Source organism: Oryctolagus cuniculus, chromosome 5 (genome assembly GCF_051225735.1).
Source record: "Oryctolagus cuniculus isolate XC-2025 breed Fujian yellow rabbit chromosome 5, ASM5122573v1, whole genome shotgun sequence".
Classification (NCBI taxonomy): Eukaryota; Metazoa; Chordata; class Mammalia; order Lagomorpha; family Leporidae; genus Oryctolagus; species Oryctolagus cuniculus.
This window is the reverse complement of record NC_142871.1, coordinates 103,508,461-103,526,514: the sequence shown is the minus strand read 5'-3', so window position 1 is coordinate 103,526,514 and position 18,054 is coordinate 103,508,461. Positions and strand designations below refer to the sequence as shown.

Below are 18,054 nucleotides of genomic sequence, written 5' to 3'. Positions count from 1 at the left end.
CATACACACCACACACTTCCCACTTTTCTTCCCAATTCAAATGAAAGTTGCCTTCAACAAGTTGCTTGTCCCTAAGGATGGCACTCTTAAACCCCAAGTTCAGTTTATATGTAGTTACTATTTATCCCAGTTGATATTGAGCATGAGACTTTGATTAGTACAGTCAAATGAATTTCTTAAAAAATGTGTTGTCAAATTCTTAAGTTTCAAACACAAGGTTTCAGTATGTCACAGACAGTAAATTTAACCTCTTTTAATATTTAAAGTACTAACATCACAATGCTCTAGAAAAAGCCTCTTGGTTGGGTGTTTCCAATCAATATGGTTTTAACAAATTGATTAAAAGATGTCATAAAAATGCATAAACAGGGAGAAGTGATTGAAAAAATTTTTCCTATAATATTTGAATTTTAAACTTTAAAATTGAATTGCATCTCTTTGATGTTATGTGAAAATTGAGTATTTCCCTAAGTTTTATTCAAATTCTGTTAGAATGATACTTGTGAGATTTATTATATCTATGTATATAAAGATAACAAATATAAAACCATATGGCCTAAAATCATAATTGATTTTTTTTATTTTGAATACTAGACATGTTATACCCATTTTAGTCATTAAAGTGATCCAAATACACAGTTACTACATTAGTAGATAGATAATTATCTGTTATTTCCTGAATGTTTATTTAAAATTGTGAATGTAGATATTCCTACCTCAAAGGTCTGCCAGTCTGTATCTTTTACTTAAGATAAAAACAATTATATTGAAATGCTAGTTAAGTTTAATAAGGAAAGGCTGTTTGACTTAATGTATTTTTTAAATTTCTACTCCATTATGATCTTCACTCTTTTGAGAGAAAGCATTAGATGTTGAAGATTAAGAGTTTCCAAGCTTTGTGCAAAAATAAAATAAACAATCATATTGGCCTATTAGCACAGGTACCCCAAAGAAGTTCTGCCACCCTGAGAAGGAGTTATCTGATCAAAATACCCTGGTGATATGGGGCAATCTGACAAAATATGGGTGATTCCAGGAAATGAAAAAAGGCTTTATTGTAGGCATGGCATTGTAGGCATAAGGATCCTGGTTTCAAGACTCAGTCAAGTAGTCATTCATTGTCCTGGTAACATAAGAGCAAGATAGACAAAAGCTGGGAAGGAAACAATTTTCTGTCTCACAACTGCCTGATTGGCAATTCTCAGAAATCAGGCAGAATTTAAAGACTGGGGTACTAGATAATAACAATAGCATCATAACTCACACTCAAAGCAGTATTTAGAACTAAATTTCCTTTTTCAGCACAAAAGAGTATAAGCACCAATTCTACTTTCTTGTCATCTCTCAATATATATGCCTAACAAGTGTAAACATTATCAGTATTAATGATATATAAAGTGAATCAAAGATGGATTAATTCATCCATCATAGACTTTTCTTTAATTCAGAAAATCCAGGAAAATCACTTAATACAATAGTTTTCTAGGAAATTCCAAAAGACTTTAAAGGATTTCTCAACACTTAATATGAAATTGAGAATTTCAGAACAAAGTACAGAGAAACAACCAGATTTAGATAGCTAAGAGGTAGTGGTCAACAACTTATTGTCTGCTACTACATGAATTTAAGTAGTATCAGTATTTTGAAAGAAGTGTCAAGTCTCATGTATTATTAAGTTTTCATGATTAATTCAACACCTTTTAAAAACACTAAATTCACCCTATGATATTACTCTATGGTAATAAGTGTATTAAGATCCTGCTACCATTTTTTTGGTAGAGTTATATTGTTATGTCAAAGAGCAATTGATCATGTCCTTTTAATCAGTGCATTGATATGAAGAATTCACAAATTTTGTTTAAACAAATGTTGAATGACTAATTTTTAAAGTAGAGATATTTCATACAAACTTTTAACACAATAGTGTGTCTCAATATTTATGAAAATGGAAAGAGCTAGACTATTCAGGGTGCTCAGGTCTGGGTCACTTGTTATCATAATTTTCCTAATTACTAGGCCAAAAACACCACTGAAACTCTTGATAATGTCATCTTTATCCTTGTGCTGTCATGGAAAACATTAACAGGAAATAAAGGGTTAATGTTATAAAGTCCTTAAATGTTTTATATTATATCTTATACCTATAAAGAAAAAGGGCAAGTTAATATTTGATGATGACTTCGGCATCCTAGTGTGTGGCTTGTTGTATTTTTCCACTGGGGATGCAAGGGCAATTTCTCCAACTCTTGAGGCCATTTTGTGCTGAGAATCAACCTACTTTAGTCTTATTTGGGCTTACTTTGTCTAGAAAGGAAATTTCTTTTGTACTATAAAAGCTCCGTTTTGTATTTTGTCGTTAGCCTTTTTTTTTTTTCTTGCCTTTTTTTTTTTCTGAAATGTGTGATGGAACATGGGGCATCTGCTTAAATGTTGTTCAAAGACGGGGTGGGGGTGGGGTGGATTTTGTTATATTTTACCTTCCAAACAGTACCTCCATATCTTTGGCACTTCTATTTAACATTGCAAAAGAAAGCTCATGCCTACTGGGGAATGTGATTCCATATTACAATGCAAATTGAACAGACTCAAACACACAGTAAATGCAAGGGTGTCTTTTAGTTACTGTCATTCAGTGATTTACCACAAGGCACAGTAAAATAAGATAGCTATTACTCTTTCAGGGTAAACAGCTGTAGAACATTTGATTCTGAGCAGTTTTCTTTATAGCTTATGTTCTTTTACATTTAAAAATCGTATAGTAGACCATATATAAACACTTCTTCATTAGGTAAAATATGGCAGACAGCAAGTAATGATCCAGCCCAATGGAAAATCATTACTTGTGGATTATATTCATCGTTAAAGATAAAGATGAATTTGTTTGAAACAATTAATCAAGAAAAGGGAAATATAAAACATCCTCCAACAAATCTGTGGAAAATGAAATTTAAAAAAAAGTTTATTTTTATTCAAATTTTTTGAAAATCTATGTGTAGTTTTTCATAATATGCATTATCTTCAAACTTTTTGAAATACCCTCATATAACATGTAACAACCTGACTATATAAAAATACTTAAGTGGATGAAAGTGTTCATGGTTTCATGAAGATAATGGCATCCTTCTGATAAACAAGGATGATGTTTTAGAATCTGTATGGAATTTTTCTTTTTGATTCACAGAGGTTGTTTTTGTTGACATATATGATAACATTAAGCATATGATTTATATACTTATGAATATAAACATAATTATACTAGTTGATATAGTTCTTAGAAATATTATACTTCCAGGAAGAAAAGAAATGTATCATGATAACAAATGTGCAACTATGGCTGTATCAGAACTGCAATATTGTCCACAGTAATGTCCAAGGTGAAAAATAACTGTAAAGTATTCTTGGACATGCCATGTCATTATAAAATTGGATCTGAAAGAATAATACTTAACTTAAAAACTTTCTTATATTTATACACCTGTAAAGATAATGTTTTAATATTTTCTTTTGCTGATAAATTTCACCAAATACACGATAAAGAATTCTCATCTTGCCATTGAATTTTAAAGTTCCACACTGTTTTTCTCTTTGATTAGGTACATACGCTCTGAGAGGTCCATAATTCTGATTAACTTCTGCCTGTCTATAATCTCATCCAACATTCTCATATTGGTTGGACAGACTCAGACACATAATAAGGTATGACTGCTAATTATTTTGATTCTTTTAATGTGTTTATATTTTTGGAATTTTTTGGTTATTCATAGCCTATACATTATTCTAGATAAAATAGAAAACTCCTGATGAAATTTTTAAAAATATTTTATTGGTTTCTGAATAAAACTACTATCTGTTCCAGAAATGTACTCTTTTGGCTTAGAGGGAATAATGACTAAGAAGTTGGTTATTAAAGTAAGAATTTGTGTTTGTGAGACTTTGTATCAAAGCTTTATGAGTTCAGTTTTGGATATCAAAAGCATTGGTTTAGATTCATTATCCTATTTATGATAGGACTCAGTTGTATTGTCATGGATACAGGATACAATGACTGTGTTTTGGTCTAATTTGTTAACATACTGATTTCTAAAAGACAATTATAAATTACTTACAAATATAGCATTATTCTTGAAAATCCACCCCCCAAAAATGTCTATAGGCAGTATTTGAAGAGGTTGTTAGAAAAAAGTTACTCTAGATTGTACACCTTTCAAAATTTTTACTCAACAAAAAAGCTTTTTGATACTTAAGCAACATGGCAGTTATTTAACTGCGAGTCACTCTTTTAGTAGAATATAAAAATGTATGCCCTATTTATATGAGTTGACCAATTTATGAGTTGACTATGTTTTTCAAGAAATGATTGTCTTTACTGAATTATTCTGACATGGTCCAAGAAATCCATAATGGCATCTTAAATTAACTTACTCCATCCATTAAAGAATACTGTTAAATTCTGATTTTATAACTTACTTGGTTTTAGGCCTGTTCTTTGTCCAGCTTTTTTCTTTTCAAATACTAAAGTAAATAATTGATTTTTTTCCAACAAGCTGTATTTATTTTTAAATCAAATATACTTTTCAATAGATTCTTTAGGTGTACTAGATATTCTCAGAACATGTATCAACATCAAGGATAATGGGTAGTCTGTTCATTTCTGCTAAGTTATATCCTTAAGACTGGTGATGCCCAACCAAATAATTTGATTTGGGACCTGAGTGGGGCCTAGGAGATAACAGATGACTCTGATGATGGTTTCTTTTGAACCACATTTCTCTTGACCATGAGAAGGGCCCAGAAGAAAGGCCACTAAATCTTCAAGAAAATAATACAAACAGCAACCTAATAAATGGTTGAAGAAAAAATACTTTCATACATTTTAATTTTTTCCTATTCTTTCTCTGTCATTTCTTCTTCTTCTTTTTTTTTTTTTTTTTAACAGGCAGAGTGGACAGTGAGAGAGAGAGAGACAGAGAGAAAGGTCTTCCTTTGCCGTTGGTTCACCCTCCAATGGCTGCCATGCTGCGGCCGGCGCACCGCGCTGATCCAAAGACACGAGCCAGGTGCTTCTCCTGGTCTCCCATGGGGTGCAGGGCCCAAGCACTTGGGCCATCCTCCACTGTACTCCCAGGCCACAGCAGAGAGCTGGCCTGGAAGAGGGGCAACCGGGACAGAATCCAGCGCCCCAACTGGGACTAGAACCCCGGGTGCCAGCGCTGCAAGGCGGAGGATTAGCCTATTGAGCCGCGGCGCCGGCCATCATTTCTTCTTAAATAAAGAAGGTGAAAGAATATAAATTCTATTAAAGTATAATTCATGTTCATGTTATGAACATATAATAAAAAATTTAAAGGAAATGCAAAGCAAGAGGGAAAACAAAAGGAGAAAGGAAAAATACCAAAGGTAAAGGAGGTAGAAACTTATTGGAATTGGGAAAGGAGAAAGATGACCAGTAGAGAAAACAATGAGTGTAAATAGGGGTCTAAGCTGAAAAAGAAAGGGAAGACAAAGAGGAAAGGAATGGAAAAGAAGAGATGAAGAAAAGATGGGACTGTGAGCCTAAAGGAATCAATAAACCACTCCTGTCACCCTTCCCTTTTGATTGTTCACTTTGACTAGGTTTCCCAATTCCTCAGAAAGGCTCATTGATTGGCTAATTAATGCTCATTCTTGATTCTTTAACTGTCCTCCATCTTTTGTTCAGAAGAAGGGAGATTCCCTCTGAGGTAGGAATTATATGTTGAGTCCAGGAATTGAAATAAGTCAAGTTAGAGTTCAGCTGAGTCCATATTTTAAGTTTTCCCCATCAAATCATTCCTTCTTGTCATTTTAAATCCTCCAAACACCTTGAACCATTCTTCCCATCAGATATGGAAACTTGTATGATCTTCAGTAGGAAATATAACTTTAAAACTTCATGCTGGGCCGGCGCCATGGCTCACTTGGTTAATCCTCCACCTGCGGTGCCAGCATCCCATATGGGCACCAGTTCTAGTCCCGGTTGCTCCTCTTCCAGTACAGCTCTCTGCTGTGGCCCAAGAAGGCAGTGGAGGATGGCCCAAGTGTTTGGGCTCATGCACCCACATGGGAGACCAGGAAGAAACACCTGGCTCCTAGCTTCGCATTGGTGCAGCGCCAGCTGTAGCGGCCATTTGGGGAGTGAACCAACAGAAGGAAGACCTTTTTCTCTCTCTGTCTCTCTCTCTCACTGTCTATGACTATACCTGTCAAATAAAGAAAAACAAAACAAAACAAAAAACCTTCATGCTGGGTGGCAAAGTTTTTTATAAAATTTTAACCAAACATTAAAATAGAATTTTCCACAAAGTTTGCTACACATTATAATGGCTATAGTCTAAATCACTGTTGCCTAATATGAATACCAAGAAACAAATGCAAAGCATATTTAAAATTTAAAATTTTTAATTCCTACAGTGACAAAATATAAAAGGAAATAGGTTAAATTTAAGATGTTAATTAAACTCAATGTATGAATAATATTACAATTTCAATGTATAATTAAAATAAGATTTTAATATAATATTTTAAAATTATTTTGATTCTCCAGAATCTGGTCTATATTATATACCTACAATACATTGCATTTGGACTAACTGTATCTTAAGTTCTCAGTGGCTACATGCAACCAGTGATTACTAAATTGTGTAGATCCAAGTGACAGAAATGGTTTCAAAGAATTACATTCTGCCTGCCCATTCTGGCCTTTGCAGGTTTCCAATCTCCTTTTTGCTCATAAAAGTGTCTTTTGAATATCTTCAGATATTATGAATATCAAAGGCAAGATAAGACAAGTCTAGGATTCTCAGAAATTTCTGGTATGGGCTTAAAAAAAGTTTGTTATGATTTCATTTTTCCCTAGGTAACTAACTACAGAATAGATTCCATGTGATTTTGAAGATGCAGTGGTTCTGTTCCATGTTGACTATGCTAATTTTTGCTGTTACAGTTATTGAGCTTATTGGAAGGAATGGGTGGGAGGTGGTAGTGATGAAGAGGAAAATGAGAAATTATTAGTTTCCACTTACGCTATATTAGTTTTTCCTTATTAGCACTGAGTAGATGTTCTGGCAAGCTTAGGACAATTTGCATTAAAGTGATTAGCAGAGAAAATTATAAAATACTGGGATTTTATTTTCGTATTGTCACCAATACTGAGTTTTCCAACGGGGATAAGTATGTATCTTAGTATATATGCTTTGAATTGGGTTAAATTGACGCTATTTGATTTTATACATGAGATTTTTTTGTTTGTGTCTCTGTTTTTATTGTCCTTAGAATTAGTGATTTCTTTAAAGAATTATAGAAGAAAAAATACAAAGTATATCACCTATAAAATGTATGATTTAACAAACTCCAAAAAAGTGTTTTTAAAAAGGTAACATATTGATCGGTGGCTACAGTATTTTATTTAGGTTGGATGTAAGGCCCTTGTACTGATTTAGGCATTTTGTAACTTGGTCTGATTCCTGTCTTTGGCCTCCCTGATAAGTTTTAATTGATGCTTTGGTGTTCACTACTTGGAAAATGGGAACATCTGAGAGAGCTTTTTGGTGAACAGATTATTTCATATTGCCTCTGAGAGTTGTCATGTCTAGTTTGTATGAAAATTGGTATTTGATGTTGATGTTCAGGTTAATTTCAAAGTATCATAAACTAGAATCTTTCTCTGAATTATTTGATGAAATATAATTGACCTGATTATCTCACTGTTCAATATCTCTGCTTGCTTTTGAATTGAGATACATAGAAGCCAAAATAATCCATTGTTTGAAAGATGAATGTATTCACATCTTTAAACCTTAGATTCAATTGCTGGCAGCAAATAAGGTACAAATACAATTTCTTTTATCTCTTCTTAAAAATGCTGTTGTAAAATTTAATTATAACCCACTTCATTATATTTTGAGCTTTCTCATAAAACAACATTGCTCTTTGATCTCCCAATGAATTTAAAATTTCAACCAAGATGAATGTTTATGTATCACTCAAATTTATTTGTAAAAAATTTCCTTTACACTTTAAATGCATGTTTTTTGTTGAGCAGCATAGACTATTTTTGCTTTTCTTATTTTACCAAAAGCAAGAATGATATCAGAAACAGACAAATTCATGGAATAATTATCTTAATCACAAAAATATTTGTTTCTTTAAAAAGAATTTGAAGAGATTTTTCAAAGATTGTGTAGCACTTTCCTTAACTGATACAAATAAAATTTGGCAAAGCTCTTATTTTGCCAATAAGAAAATGGTGCTTATACATAGCTTCTCTCCCACAACCTCTCTATCTGGTTACAATGAAAGCAAATGTAGGTCCAAATTTTATCACATATTCAGATATTAGCAAATCAAGAACCCTCATTAGCAAATCAAGAACAAAAGCTGATCATATGTTCAATGAAAGCCTAGGTCTCTGTCCTTTTAGGTATTTTGACCATACCATGCTTGTAATATTCATTTGATGTGAACATAGCAATACCATAGAAAAAGTGTTCTATACCCTTTAGTCAGAAACTCTTCCTAATTTATTGTCTTGACACTGAGTGGTTGTAAAGAAAACCATTAGCCTCATCTTTTTTTTTTTTTTTTTTTTTTTTGACAGGCAGAGTTAGACAGTGAGAGAGAGAGAGAGAGAGAAAGGTCTTCCTTTACCGTTGGTTCACTCCCCAAATGGCCACTATGGCCAGCACTGCGCCTATCCGAAGCCAGGAGCCAGGTGCTTCCTCCTGGTCTCCCATGCAGGTGCAGGGCCCAAGCACTTGGGCCATCCTTCACTGCCTTTCCGGGCCACAGCAGAGAGCTGGACTGGAAGAGGAGCAACCAGGACAGAATTCAGTGCCCCAACTGGGACTAGAACCCCGGGGTACCGGTGCCGCAGGCGTAGGATTAGCCTAGTGAGCCAGCCGAGCCCCATCTTTTAAGAGGTGCAGAATATAAGCATCAATTGAATCTCACACACAGTTAATTCAATAGAAAGAAGTTTTTAGCTGTATTAGCCAGTCCATAGATTCTCAATGTCTTTATTTTCACCAAAGAGAACTCAATATTAACCATCAAAATGATTAACTGTATACTAGTTCATTAACAGTAAATCCTTTAGTTTTAGCTTGATATTGAGTAATGCTAGTTGTAGATAGGTATAGCATATTCTATATATCTGTTAGAAGGACTTGTAGCTGCCAACTCTGTAGTAGGAGGCTTCTAAATATACTGCCAGCTGACCATCCTGGCATGTGCTTTCTGTACTACATCCAGAAGTAAAGGTTAAACAGACTGGCATTTCATCTTTAGAATACCAAAGTGTAAAATAAATAACAGCATTCTAACAAACATATACACCTTAATATTTTGAAAATTAGTAGTCAAATGTGAAATGACAAAATCAGACCCTAGCTTTGGTCTTAAAAGCTCTAGGAATCAAGTCAAAGTCCTTATTAACAGATAAAGGGAAACTTCTAACTTATTTGGGATTGACAAACATTTTTTCAGCATTACTTAGGAGGAGTTTATCTCATGATTCTTTGTATATGAATCTTTGGATTACATTTTGGGATGTGTCTTTTGATTCGTTGTACCAAGATAGAAAAATGTCTCTGTTCTTGAGTGCTTTAGAAAATTCACTTACTTTGCAATGTTTCTTATTTCATCTCATGCTTATTTACCTTTTGTAAAGATATGTTTGTGTTCTGTAGTTTGGAGATATAATACTAAAGATCATAAAATTAGAAGGTTTAAGTCATTTGAATTGTGTTGTCAGTATTGTGTTTTTTAAATATAAAACCTTGAATTTGAATACCTCGAATTGGGTCAAACATTCTATAATCCAACTATTTCACCTATGGCTTTCTTTTGCCATAGACATAACTTTATCAAACCTTTACTCACATTCTTAACCTCTGACTGTCTATGTTTTCAATTTGTGATAAGGAATATTAAATATTAAATATACTTTTCCACCTACCTGTTTTTGTCCATACTGATAAGCTGTAAGCAGACTGCCCCTGCCTTTAGGATTTAGCGCACCACATACTTTCCTGGGAAGTAGTAGTCTGTATTCCATTGCAGGAATCTTAAACCTGATAGGCCTGTGTCCTAAATCTCCTGTTTGGATGATCTTGAATTTTATACACAGAATTTATAAGCCTTCGCAATTGCCACAGTTGCATGCGATAGTACATGTGAAGCACTTAGCCCAGACCCTAGTCGTTTGTAAGCATTCTTTGAACCCTAGCTGTGATTGTGGTGATAATCAGATGTATATCTGATTCTATGCTTTTCCTCCGCTGGGCTTTAGATTTCCTCCTGTACAATTTTCTGCTCATTACTAAATTTGGCATTTGTGTTCTTGCACTACCCCAACACATTCTGTATAAATAGAATGCTCTTCTGTGGTTTCCAACAGTCATATAATCCAGATCTGTGAGAGTTCTGCTTAATTTCTCCTTCTCACTCATGAAGTAAATGTAGTTAAGTCATAAAATTATGCCAATTGAATCCTGAAATATTTCTAAAACCCATTTTTTTGGTTCTATCAGGTACTCATCATCATCAGGTGTACAGCTGCCAGCATTAAACACATTCTCTACACAGGAACCCAAGTGATAGAACTAAAATTCAAATCTGACCACCCTACCCCCCTTCTATAAACATTTTATTGTCATGTTATCTCCTACAGAAATGATTTTCAAACAGTGCTCAAAGTAAAAATATTTTATTTTTCTGTAGCAATTTTTATAAAGTGTCATTCTTGCAATAATACATCAGAACTCCAGAGTAATTTTTACTTGAGAAAGAGCTCTGCAGCTTAAAATACTCCAAAAATGCCATCTGTAATAATAACCTATGTTGACTTCTCCATCCTCATTGTATTTTACTTTGTTTTTATTATGCCAGCAACACCAAAAATGCTTATAGTTCATCAAAACTAACCTATGGTTTTTTGTTCCATGCTGTACTTCTTCCTGGAGCAGTGTTCTTCCAGCCCAAAACACTTGACTTCCTGAAAGTCTTCATTTAGCTTGTGCACATTCTCTGACAGTCTTCTCAGTTCTTTTACCTCTTGGAAACACGCCTCTGTCTTCCCTGCTTATGCACACAGGCTCAGATTCCCACGATTCTCAGTGCATAATTATTATTTTATAATCTATTACTTGATTCCAACCAGACTATTCACTTCTTAGATCGTCACTATATAAAATTCATTCTTAAATTCATTTCTCCACATAGTCTAGGAATAGTAAGCAAATAATAAATAATAAATTAATGAATAAATTATTTGGATCCATCATTTTGACTTATACTTCTGAAGTTAATAGCTTTTTTTTTAAGATTTATTTATTTACTTGAAAGTCAGAGTTACAGAGAGGCCGAGGCAAAGAGAGAGAGAGAGGTCTCTTATCTGCTGGCTCACTCCCCAAATGATAGCAACATCTGGAGTTGGGTCCATCCAAAGCCAGGAGCCAGGAGCTTCTTCGGGTCTCCCACAGGGGTATAGGGGCCCAAACACTTGGACCATCTTCTACTGCTTTCACAGGCCATAGCAGAGAGCTAGATTGGAAGTAGAGCAGCTGGGATTAGAACCAGGGCCCATATAGGATGCTGGCACTGCAGGTGGTGACTTTACCCTTTAAGCCACAGTGCCAGCCCAATAACTATATTTTTACAAAGGAGTAGAGAACCCACACTACACAGGATTTTAGCCAATATGATGGAAAATACTCATTTCTGTGTACCTTTCTCAAGCTTTACATGATTAATAGCATACTTTAAAGGTGATCTGGTTCCTGAATTTTACTTAAGAAAGCTAAACCTAAAAAAAGTAAATAATTTCATTTGATAATTCATGTTAAATAGTGTTCACAACTTTGAAAAGAAATAAGATTAGTTGCAATTCTCTCATAGAAGGCATATCCTGACAATAATGTCCCAAATGTGTGCTTATTTTTTCTCAAAGGTATGTATTATCCTAGTGACTGCAGCTAAAGCCTCCTATTTAGATTTATTAAAACTAATTTGTTTACTTGCTATGATATTTGTAAAAGGATTTGAATATAATAAGCTTATGTGTGGTTTATTTGAGTCCATTTGGAGGTATCTTAGTAGCTGCTAGGATTCTTCTGGATTCATCAAACTGCTAAAGAGAATGAGTGGTTACTCTCCTAATTTTCCCCCACCCCTGACAATGAAATATTATTTTGTCCTGTTAGTATTAGAATAACAAAATGGAAGACATTAGGATTGCTGAGATTTTCTTGTTCTGCTGTATCCCTCAAGCCCTTGACAGGGACTCAACTACTTGATCCATCATTGATGCCTCCCAGAATGTGCATTAGCAGGAACCTGGTTTCAGAAGCAGGGTTTGGGCCACAATGTAGGTGTCTTAACTGCTGCATCCAATGTTCACCCATTTCTAGATTTTATAGCCACTGATATTAGGATTTGTTTGATGTTATGCCATCAATCACTGTTGAGTTAATTAATTTATGGCTCTGTCTATTGAATTATGGGTAATGCAACTGTAGTATAGCTATCTGTATATTGGGGCCTTATTTTGAACAATGGCAATCCAGGACAACTTGTGTATTATTCTTGTTGGTTTATGATGAGATAAGAGTTGAAGAAAATACTTAGGACTCAGAATACATTTGAGACGCTCTGATGAGAGATGCTAAGTTAAATCAGATTTTTCTTAATGTAGGATCTTTGAAAGAGAATTTGAGAAAGACCCCTGCAGGGGTCTTACAGAGAAGTTGAAGATTGTTATTTTTGTCCCTTGCAATCAAATATGTAGAGAAATTATTGATTTCTTCCTAACTTTAATCTTTTACCATCTAAGTACACAGTCTGAACTATTCCAAAGTTTGGCTAATGCCAGCAAGGGAACCATGTTGTGGTATAGCTGATAATGTCTATGAGAATGCTTGACATACTATAAAATAAAGTGCTAAATAGCCACCACAGAAGTGAATTATTTTATTACATAGACAGTATCACCAAAAAATGAAAGGCTCTTGAGATAATATCATGTCCCATTATATTAGCTTTTAGACTATGCCTCCTTTAGGGTGAATATGGGGTATAGTGGATAGAATTTAGGCTATCAAAAATATCTCTAGGCCAAGACAAAATTTGTCCCGATGAGAGATTGAAAAATTATGGAAAGCATACTCCAGAATCAATTTCAGGGGATGTAAGCATTTGGATTAAAGGACACATAGTAAATACTTTAGGCTGTGTGGGCCATATGTTCTTTACAAAATCTGGTTATCTCTACTATTGTAGATTCAAAGAATCATAGATATAAAGGCATGGATGTAGCTAGATTTGGCCCAGTGCTGTTATATACCAACTTTGGGCAATTTTAAGTTTTCTAGAAGAACCAAGTGTAAATAGAAACAGAAGAACTACAATGTAAGGTGAAGCCAGGCCATTTTTAGGCCAATGCTTTTGTGTAAAAATGACCTGAGGTTCTGAAATATCTACTCAAAGTTTAGCCTCTGTAGCCTGTAGAACTGGAACAGAGGACATTTGACAGTTTATGAAACGACCTCTACAGAGATAAAAAGCGTGCAGAGCACTTTAAGTTCCTTCTTTGGAACAAGAACTAAACATAGAATTCCTTCACTTTGTGGTGACTATTGGTTACCTGTATATAAGAATAAGAAATAAAACTTGAATTGAATCACTCACAACCAAGCAGGGCATTTAGAAATTGCAGAAGCTAAAAATAGGTAACAAATGCTCAATGCATGAGACAACAGTTCTGGCTTTTTGTAGAATAAAAAAATACAGAAATCAATATAAAAAGGTCTTATTAGAGAAAGTCTCTCGTCTGACAGCCTTAGTTAGAGAAGTAACAACTGAAGCACAAAATAGGGATGGCAAATTCCTGATAATTCCCAGTTAGTTTATTCACAGTACTCTTCTCTGTGCCTGCAGCTCCTCACTCTATGCTAAGAGCTGGATCATTATTATGTATATTAGATCATAAGCATTGCTATAACAAACCTTAGAACCAAACCAAACTCTAATACCTATAATCAGAAAAAAAAAGCATGTTTGAAGATTAAGGTCCATTTTTCACATATTTATTGATGGCTACTCAGTCTATTTTAGATCTTAAGCCTTAGAGAAAGAAGCAAGCATAAGGTTGAGTTTAGTATTAGCTCTGAAATTTAAGGTGTATGAAATTCAAAGTAGTATGAAATTCAAAGTGAATAAATTAAGATATTTGTAGTTATTCTAGGCTGCTGTTCAGTGGACTACATCAAAGATTAATATTTCAATTGTAATATAAAATAGCTTTAACAATGGAAACATAAACAGAAATTTAAATCATTGACAGTCATGAAGAAGGCCTGTAGAAGTGGCCCAGGTTAAACTATAATGCATGTACTATTTTATAAATCACTGTATCACTACAGAGTTGTCTTTGGTAGATCATGCCTCAATATACACAAACAATTAGGAATAAAAAAGGTTTTGAATGAATCTTAACTATATTTAGCAATGTATTTGAAAACTATTTTTTATTTTAATTTTTAAGGCAAACACATTTTATGTATTTCATATATACAGATTTAGTAACATAGTGATTCTTCCCATACTACACACCCTCTCACACATAACCCTATATCCTCCCTCCTATAACCCTACATCCTCCTTCCTCTCCTATTCCCTGTCTTAATTTTTACAGTGATCTACTTTCAGTTTACTTTATACTCATAAGATTAACTGTACACTAAGTAGAGTTCAAACTGTAATAAAAAGGAAAAAAAGGACACTGTTCTTCAGTAGTAGAGACAAGCATTATAATTGAATCTCAAAATGACAATTTCATTCCTTTACGTTCCATTTTTATGTACATTATTAGTTACCACAGATCAGGGCAGATGTGGTATTTGTGTTTTGGAGACTGGCTTGTTTAACTAAGTATAATGATTTCCAGTTGCATCCATCCTGTGGCAAAAGACAGGATTTCATTTTTACAGCAAGTAGTATTCCATAGCATATGTATATAAACCAAAATTTCTTTATCCAGTCACCTGTTGATGGACATCTGGATTGATTCCATATTGTTGCTATTGTGAATTGAGTTGCAATAAAAGTACAGATAACTTTCACTTGCTGATTTCATTTTGTTTGGGTATATTCCCAGGAGTAGGATGACTGGTTTAAATGGTAGATCTATTTGCAGCTTTCTGAGGTATCTCCATGCCATCTTCCACAATGGCTGCACCAGTTTTCATTCCCATCAACAGTGTATTAGTGTACCTTTTCCCCCACATCCTCACCAGAATTTATTGTTTGTTAATTTCTGTATGACAGATATTCCAGCTGTGGTGAGGTGAAACCTCATTGTGGTTTTGATTTGCATTTTCCTATGGCTAGTGATCCTGAGAATTTTTTCATGTGTTTGTTGACCATTAGGATTTCTTCTTTTGAGAAATGCCTGTTCAAGTCCTTATTTCAATTCTTAACTAGATTGTTTATTTTGTTTTTGTTGAATTTCTTGATCTCTCTATAGATTCTGTATATGAATCCTTTATCGGATTCATAGTTAGCAAATATTTTCTCCCATTATGTCAGTTCCCTCTTCACTTTGATAAGTGTTCCCTTTGCAGTACAGAAGCTTCTCAACTTAATGTAATCCCAGTTGTCTATTTTGGTTTTGATTGCCTGTGCTACTGGGGTCTTTTCCATGAAGTCTTTGCCTATGCCAATGTTTTGTACAGCTTCCCCAATGTTCTCTAGTAATTTGATGGTATCAGGTCATAGATTTAGATCCTTTATCCATCTTGAGTTGAATTTTGTATAAGGTGTAAAGTAGAGGTTTTGTTTCATAGTTATGCACAGGGCAATCCAATTTCCACAGCACCATGTGTTGAGCACACTGTCCTTCCTCCAGGGAATGATTTTAGGTCCTTTGTTAAAGATTAGTTAGTTGTAGATGTGTCGATTGATTAATGGAGGTTCTATTCTGTTCCATTGATCTGTGTGTTTATTTTTGTGCCAGTACAAGTTTGTTTTGATTATAACTGCTGTAATATGTCTTGAAATCTGGTATTGTAATGCCTCCAGTTTTGTTTTTGTAACTTAAGATTTCTTTAGCTATTCAGGATCTCTTGTGTTTCCATATATAACTTTTGATGGTTTTAATTCTTCCAATCCACAAACATGGAAGACTTTTCCATTTGTTTTATGCATAATAATTCTTTCTTTAATGTTGTAATTTTCATTATAGAGATCTTTTGCCTCCTTGCTGAATTTATTCCAATGTCTTAATTTTGTTTTTTGTAGCTATTGTGAATGGGACTGATCTTAGAAGTTCTTTCTCAGTCATGACATTGTCTGTGTATACAAAGGCTGTTGAATCTTGTGTATTGATTATATAGCCTGCAAATTTACCAAACTCTTTTATGAGTTCTGGTAGTCTCTCAGTGGATTCTTTTAGTTCCCCAATATATAGAATCTTGTCATCTGCAAATAGGGATAGTTTGACTTCTTCCTTTCTAATTTGTAACCCTTTGATTATTTTTCTTTCCTAATGGCTCGAGCTAAAACTCCAGGACTATATTGATTGGCAATGGTGTGAGTGGGCATCTTTTTCTGTTTCTGGATCTTAATGAAAATGCTTCCAACTTTTCCACATTCAATAAGATGCTGGCTATGGGTTTGTCATAAATTGCCTTGATTGTCTTGAGGAATGTTCCCTCTATACTCAGTTTGCTTAAGGTTTTTATAATGAAAGGATGTGATATTTTATCAAATGCTTATTCTGCATCTATTGAGAGAATCATATGATTTTTATCCTTCAGTTTGTTAATGTGATATATCACATTTATTGACTTGCATGTGTTGAACCATCCCTGCATACCTTGAAAAAACCCACTTCGTCAGGCTGAATGTGCTTTCTGATGTGTTGTTGGATTCTTTAGCTAGTATTTTGAAGAATTTTGCATCAATGTTCATTAGGGATATTGTTCTATGGTTCTCTTTCTTTGTTGTTATTTTTTCTGGTTGAGAAATTAGAATGATGCAGGCTTCATAGAAGGAGTTCAGGAGGATTCCCTCCCTTTCAATTGTTTTGGACCTTGAGAGAACTGGAATTAGTTCTGTAAGGGTCTGGTAGAATTCAGCAGTGAAGCTATCTGGTCATGGGTTTCTTTTTGTTGGGAGGCCCTTTATTAGTGATTCAATCTCCATCTTGGTTATTGATCAGTTTAGGTTTTCTGTGTCTTCATGACTCAATTTTGGTAGATTTTATGTCTCCAATAGTCTATCCATTTCTTCCAGATTTTCCAATTTATTGGCATAAAGTTGTTTGTAGTGATTCTTGATTATTCTCTTCTATTTCTGTGGTATCTGCTGTTACCTTTCCTTTTTGATCTCTGATTTTATTAATTTGAGTCTTCTCCCTCTTCTTTTTGTTAGTTTTGCCTGTGGTGGATCATTTTTTAAATTTTTTTTCAAAAAACCAGCTCTTCCTTTCACTGATCTTTTTTATGTTTTTGTTTCAATTTTGTTTTTTTTTATTCTCTAATTTTAATTATTTCATTCCACCTACTAATTTAGGGTGTGATTTGTTGTTGTTTTTCTAGGTCCTTGAGATGCATTGATAGTTCATTTATTTGATGCCATTCCAATTTCTTGATGTAGGTACCAGTTGCCATAAAGTTCCCTCATAACACTGCTTTTTGCTGTATCCCATATGTTTTGATAGTTGTACTGTCATTTTTATTTGTTTCCAGGAATTTTTTTATTTCTCTTTTGATTTTTTTATATGACCCACTGTTGATTCAGGAGCAAGTAGTTCAGTCTCCATGTGTTTGCATATTTTCTTGAGTTGTCAATTACTAGCTTCATTCCATTGTAGTCAGAAAAAAATGTATGGTGTGATTTCCAATTTTTGAATTGACTAAGACTTGCTTTATGGCCTACAATATGATCTATCCTCAAGAATGTTCCACAGACAGATGAAAAATGTTTGTATTCTGCAACTGTGGGATCAAAGGTTCTGTAGCTATCAGGTCCATTTGGTCC

General features: G+C 34.1%; 1 protein-coding gene across 8 annotated transcripts in view; it reads left to right on the top strand.

The window, feature by feature from the left end:
- The window catches only part of ADGRB3 (adhesion G protein-coupled receptor B3), an 857,936-nt gene that overhangs the window by 675,896 nt on the left and 163,986 nt on the right, over positions 1-18,054 (top strand). For all 8 annotated transcript variants that reach the window (XM_017345224.4, XM_002714524.6, XM_089333072.1 and 5 more), the window contains one exon: positions 3,594-3,696. In XM_017345224.4, the coding sequence (XP_017200713.1) occupies positions 3,594-3,696 (103 nt within the window). The remainder of the gene's footprint in view (positions 1-3,593; positions 3,697-18,054) is intronic.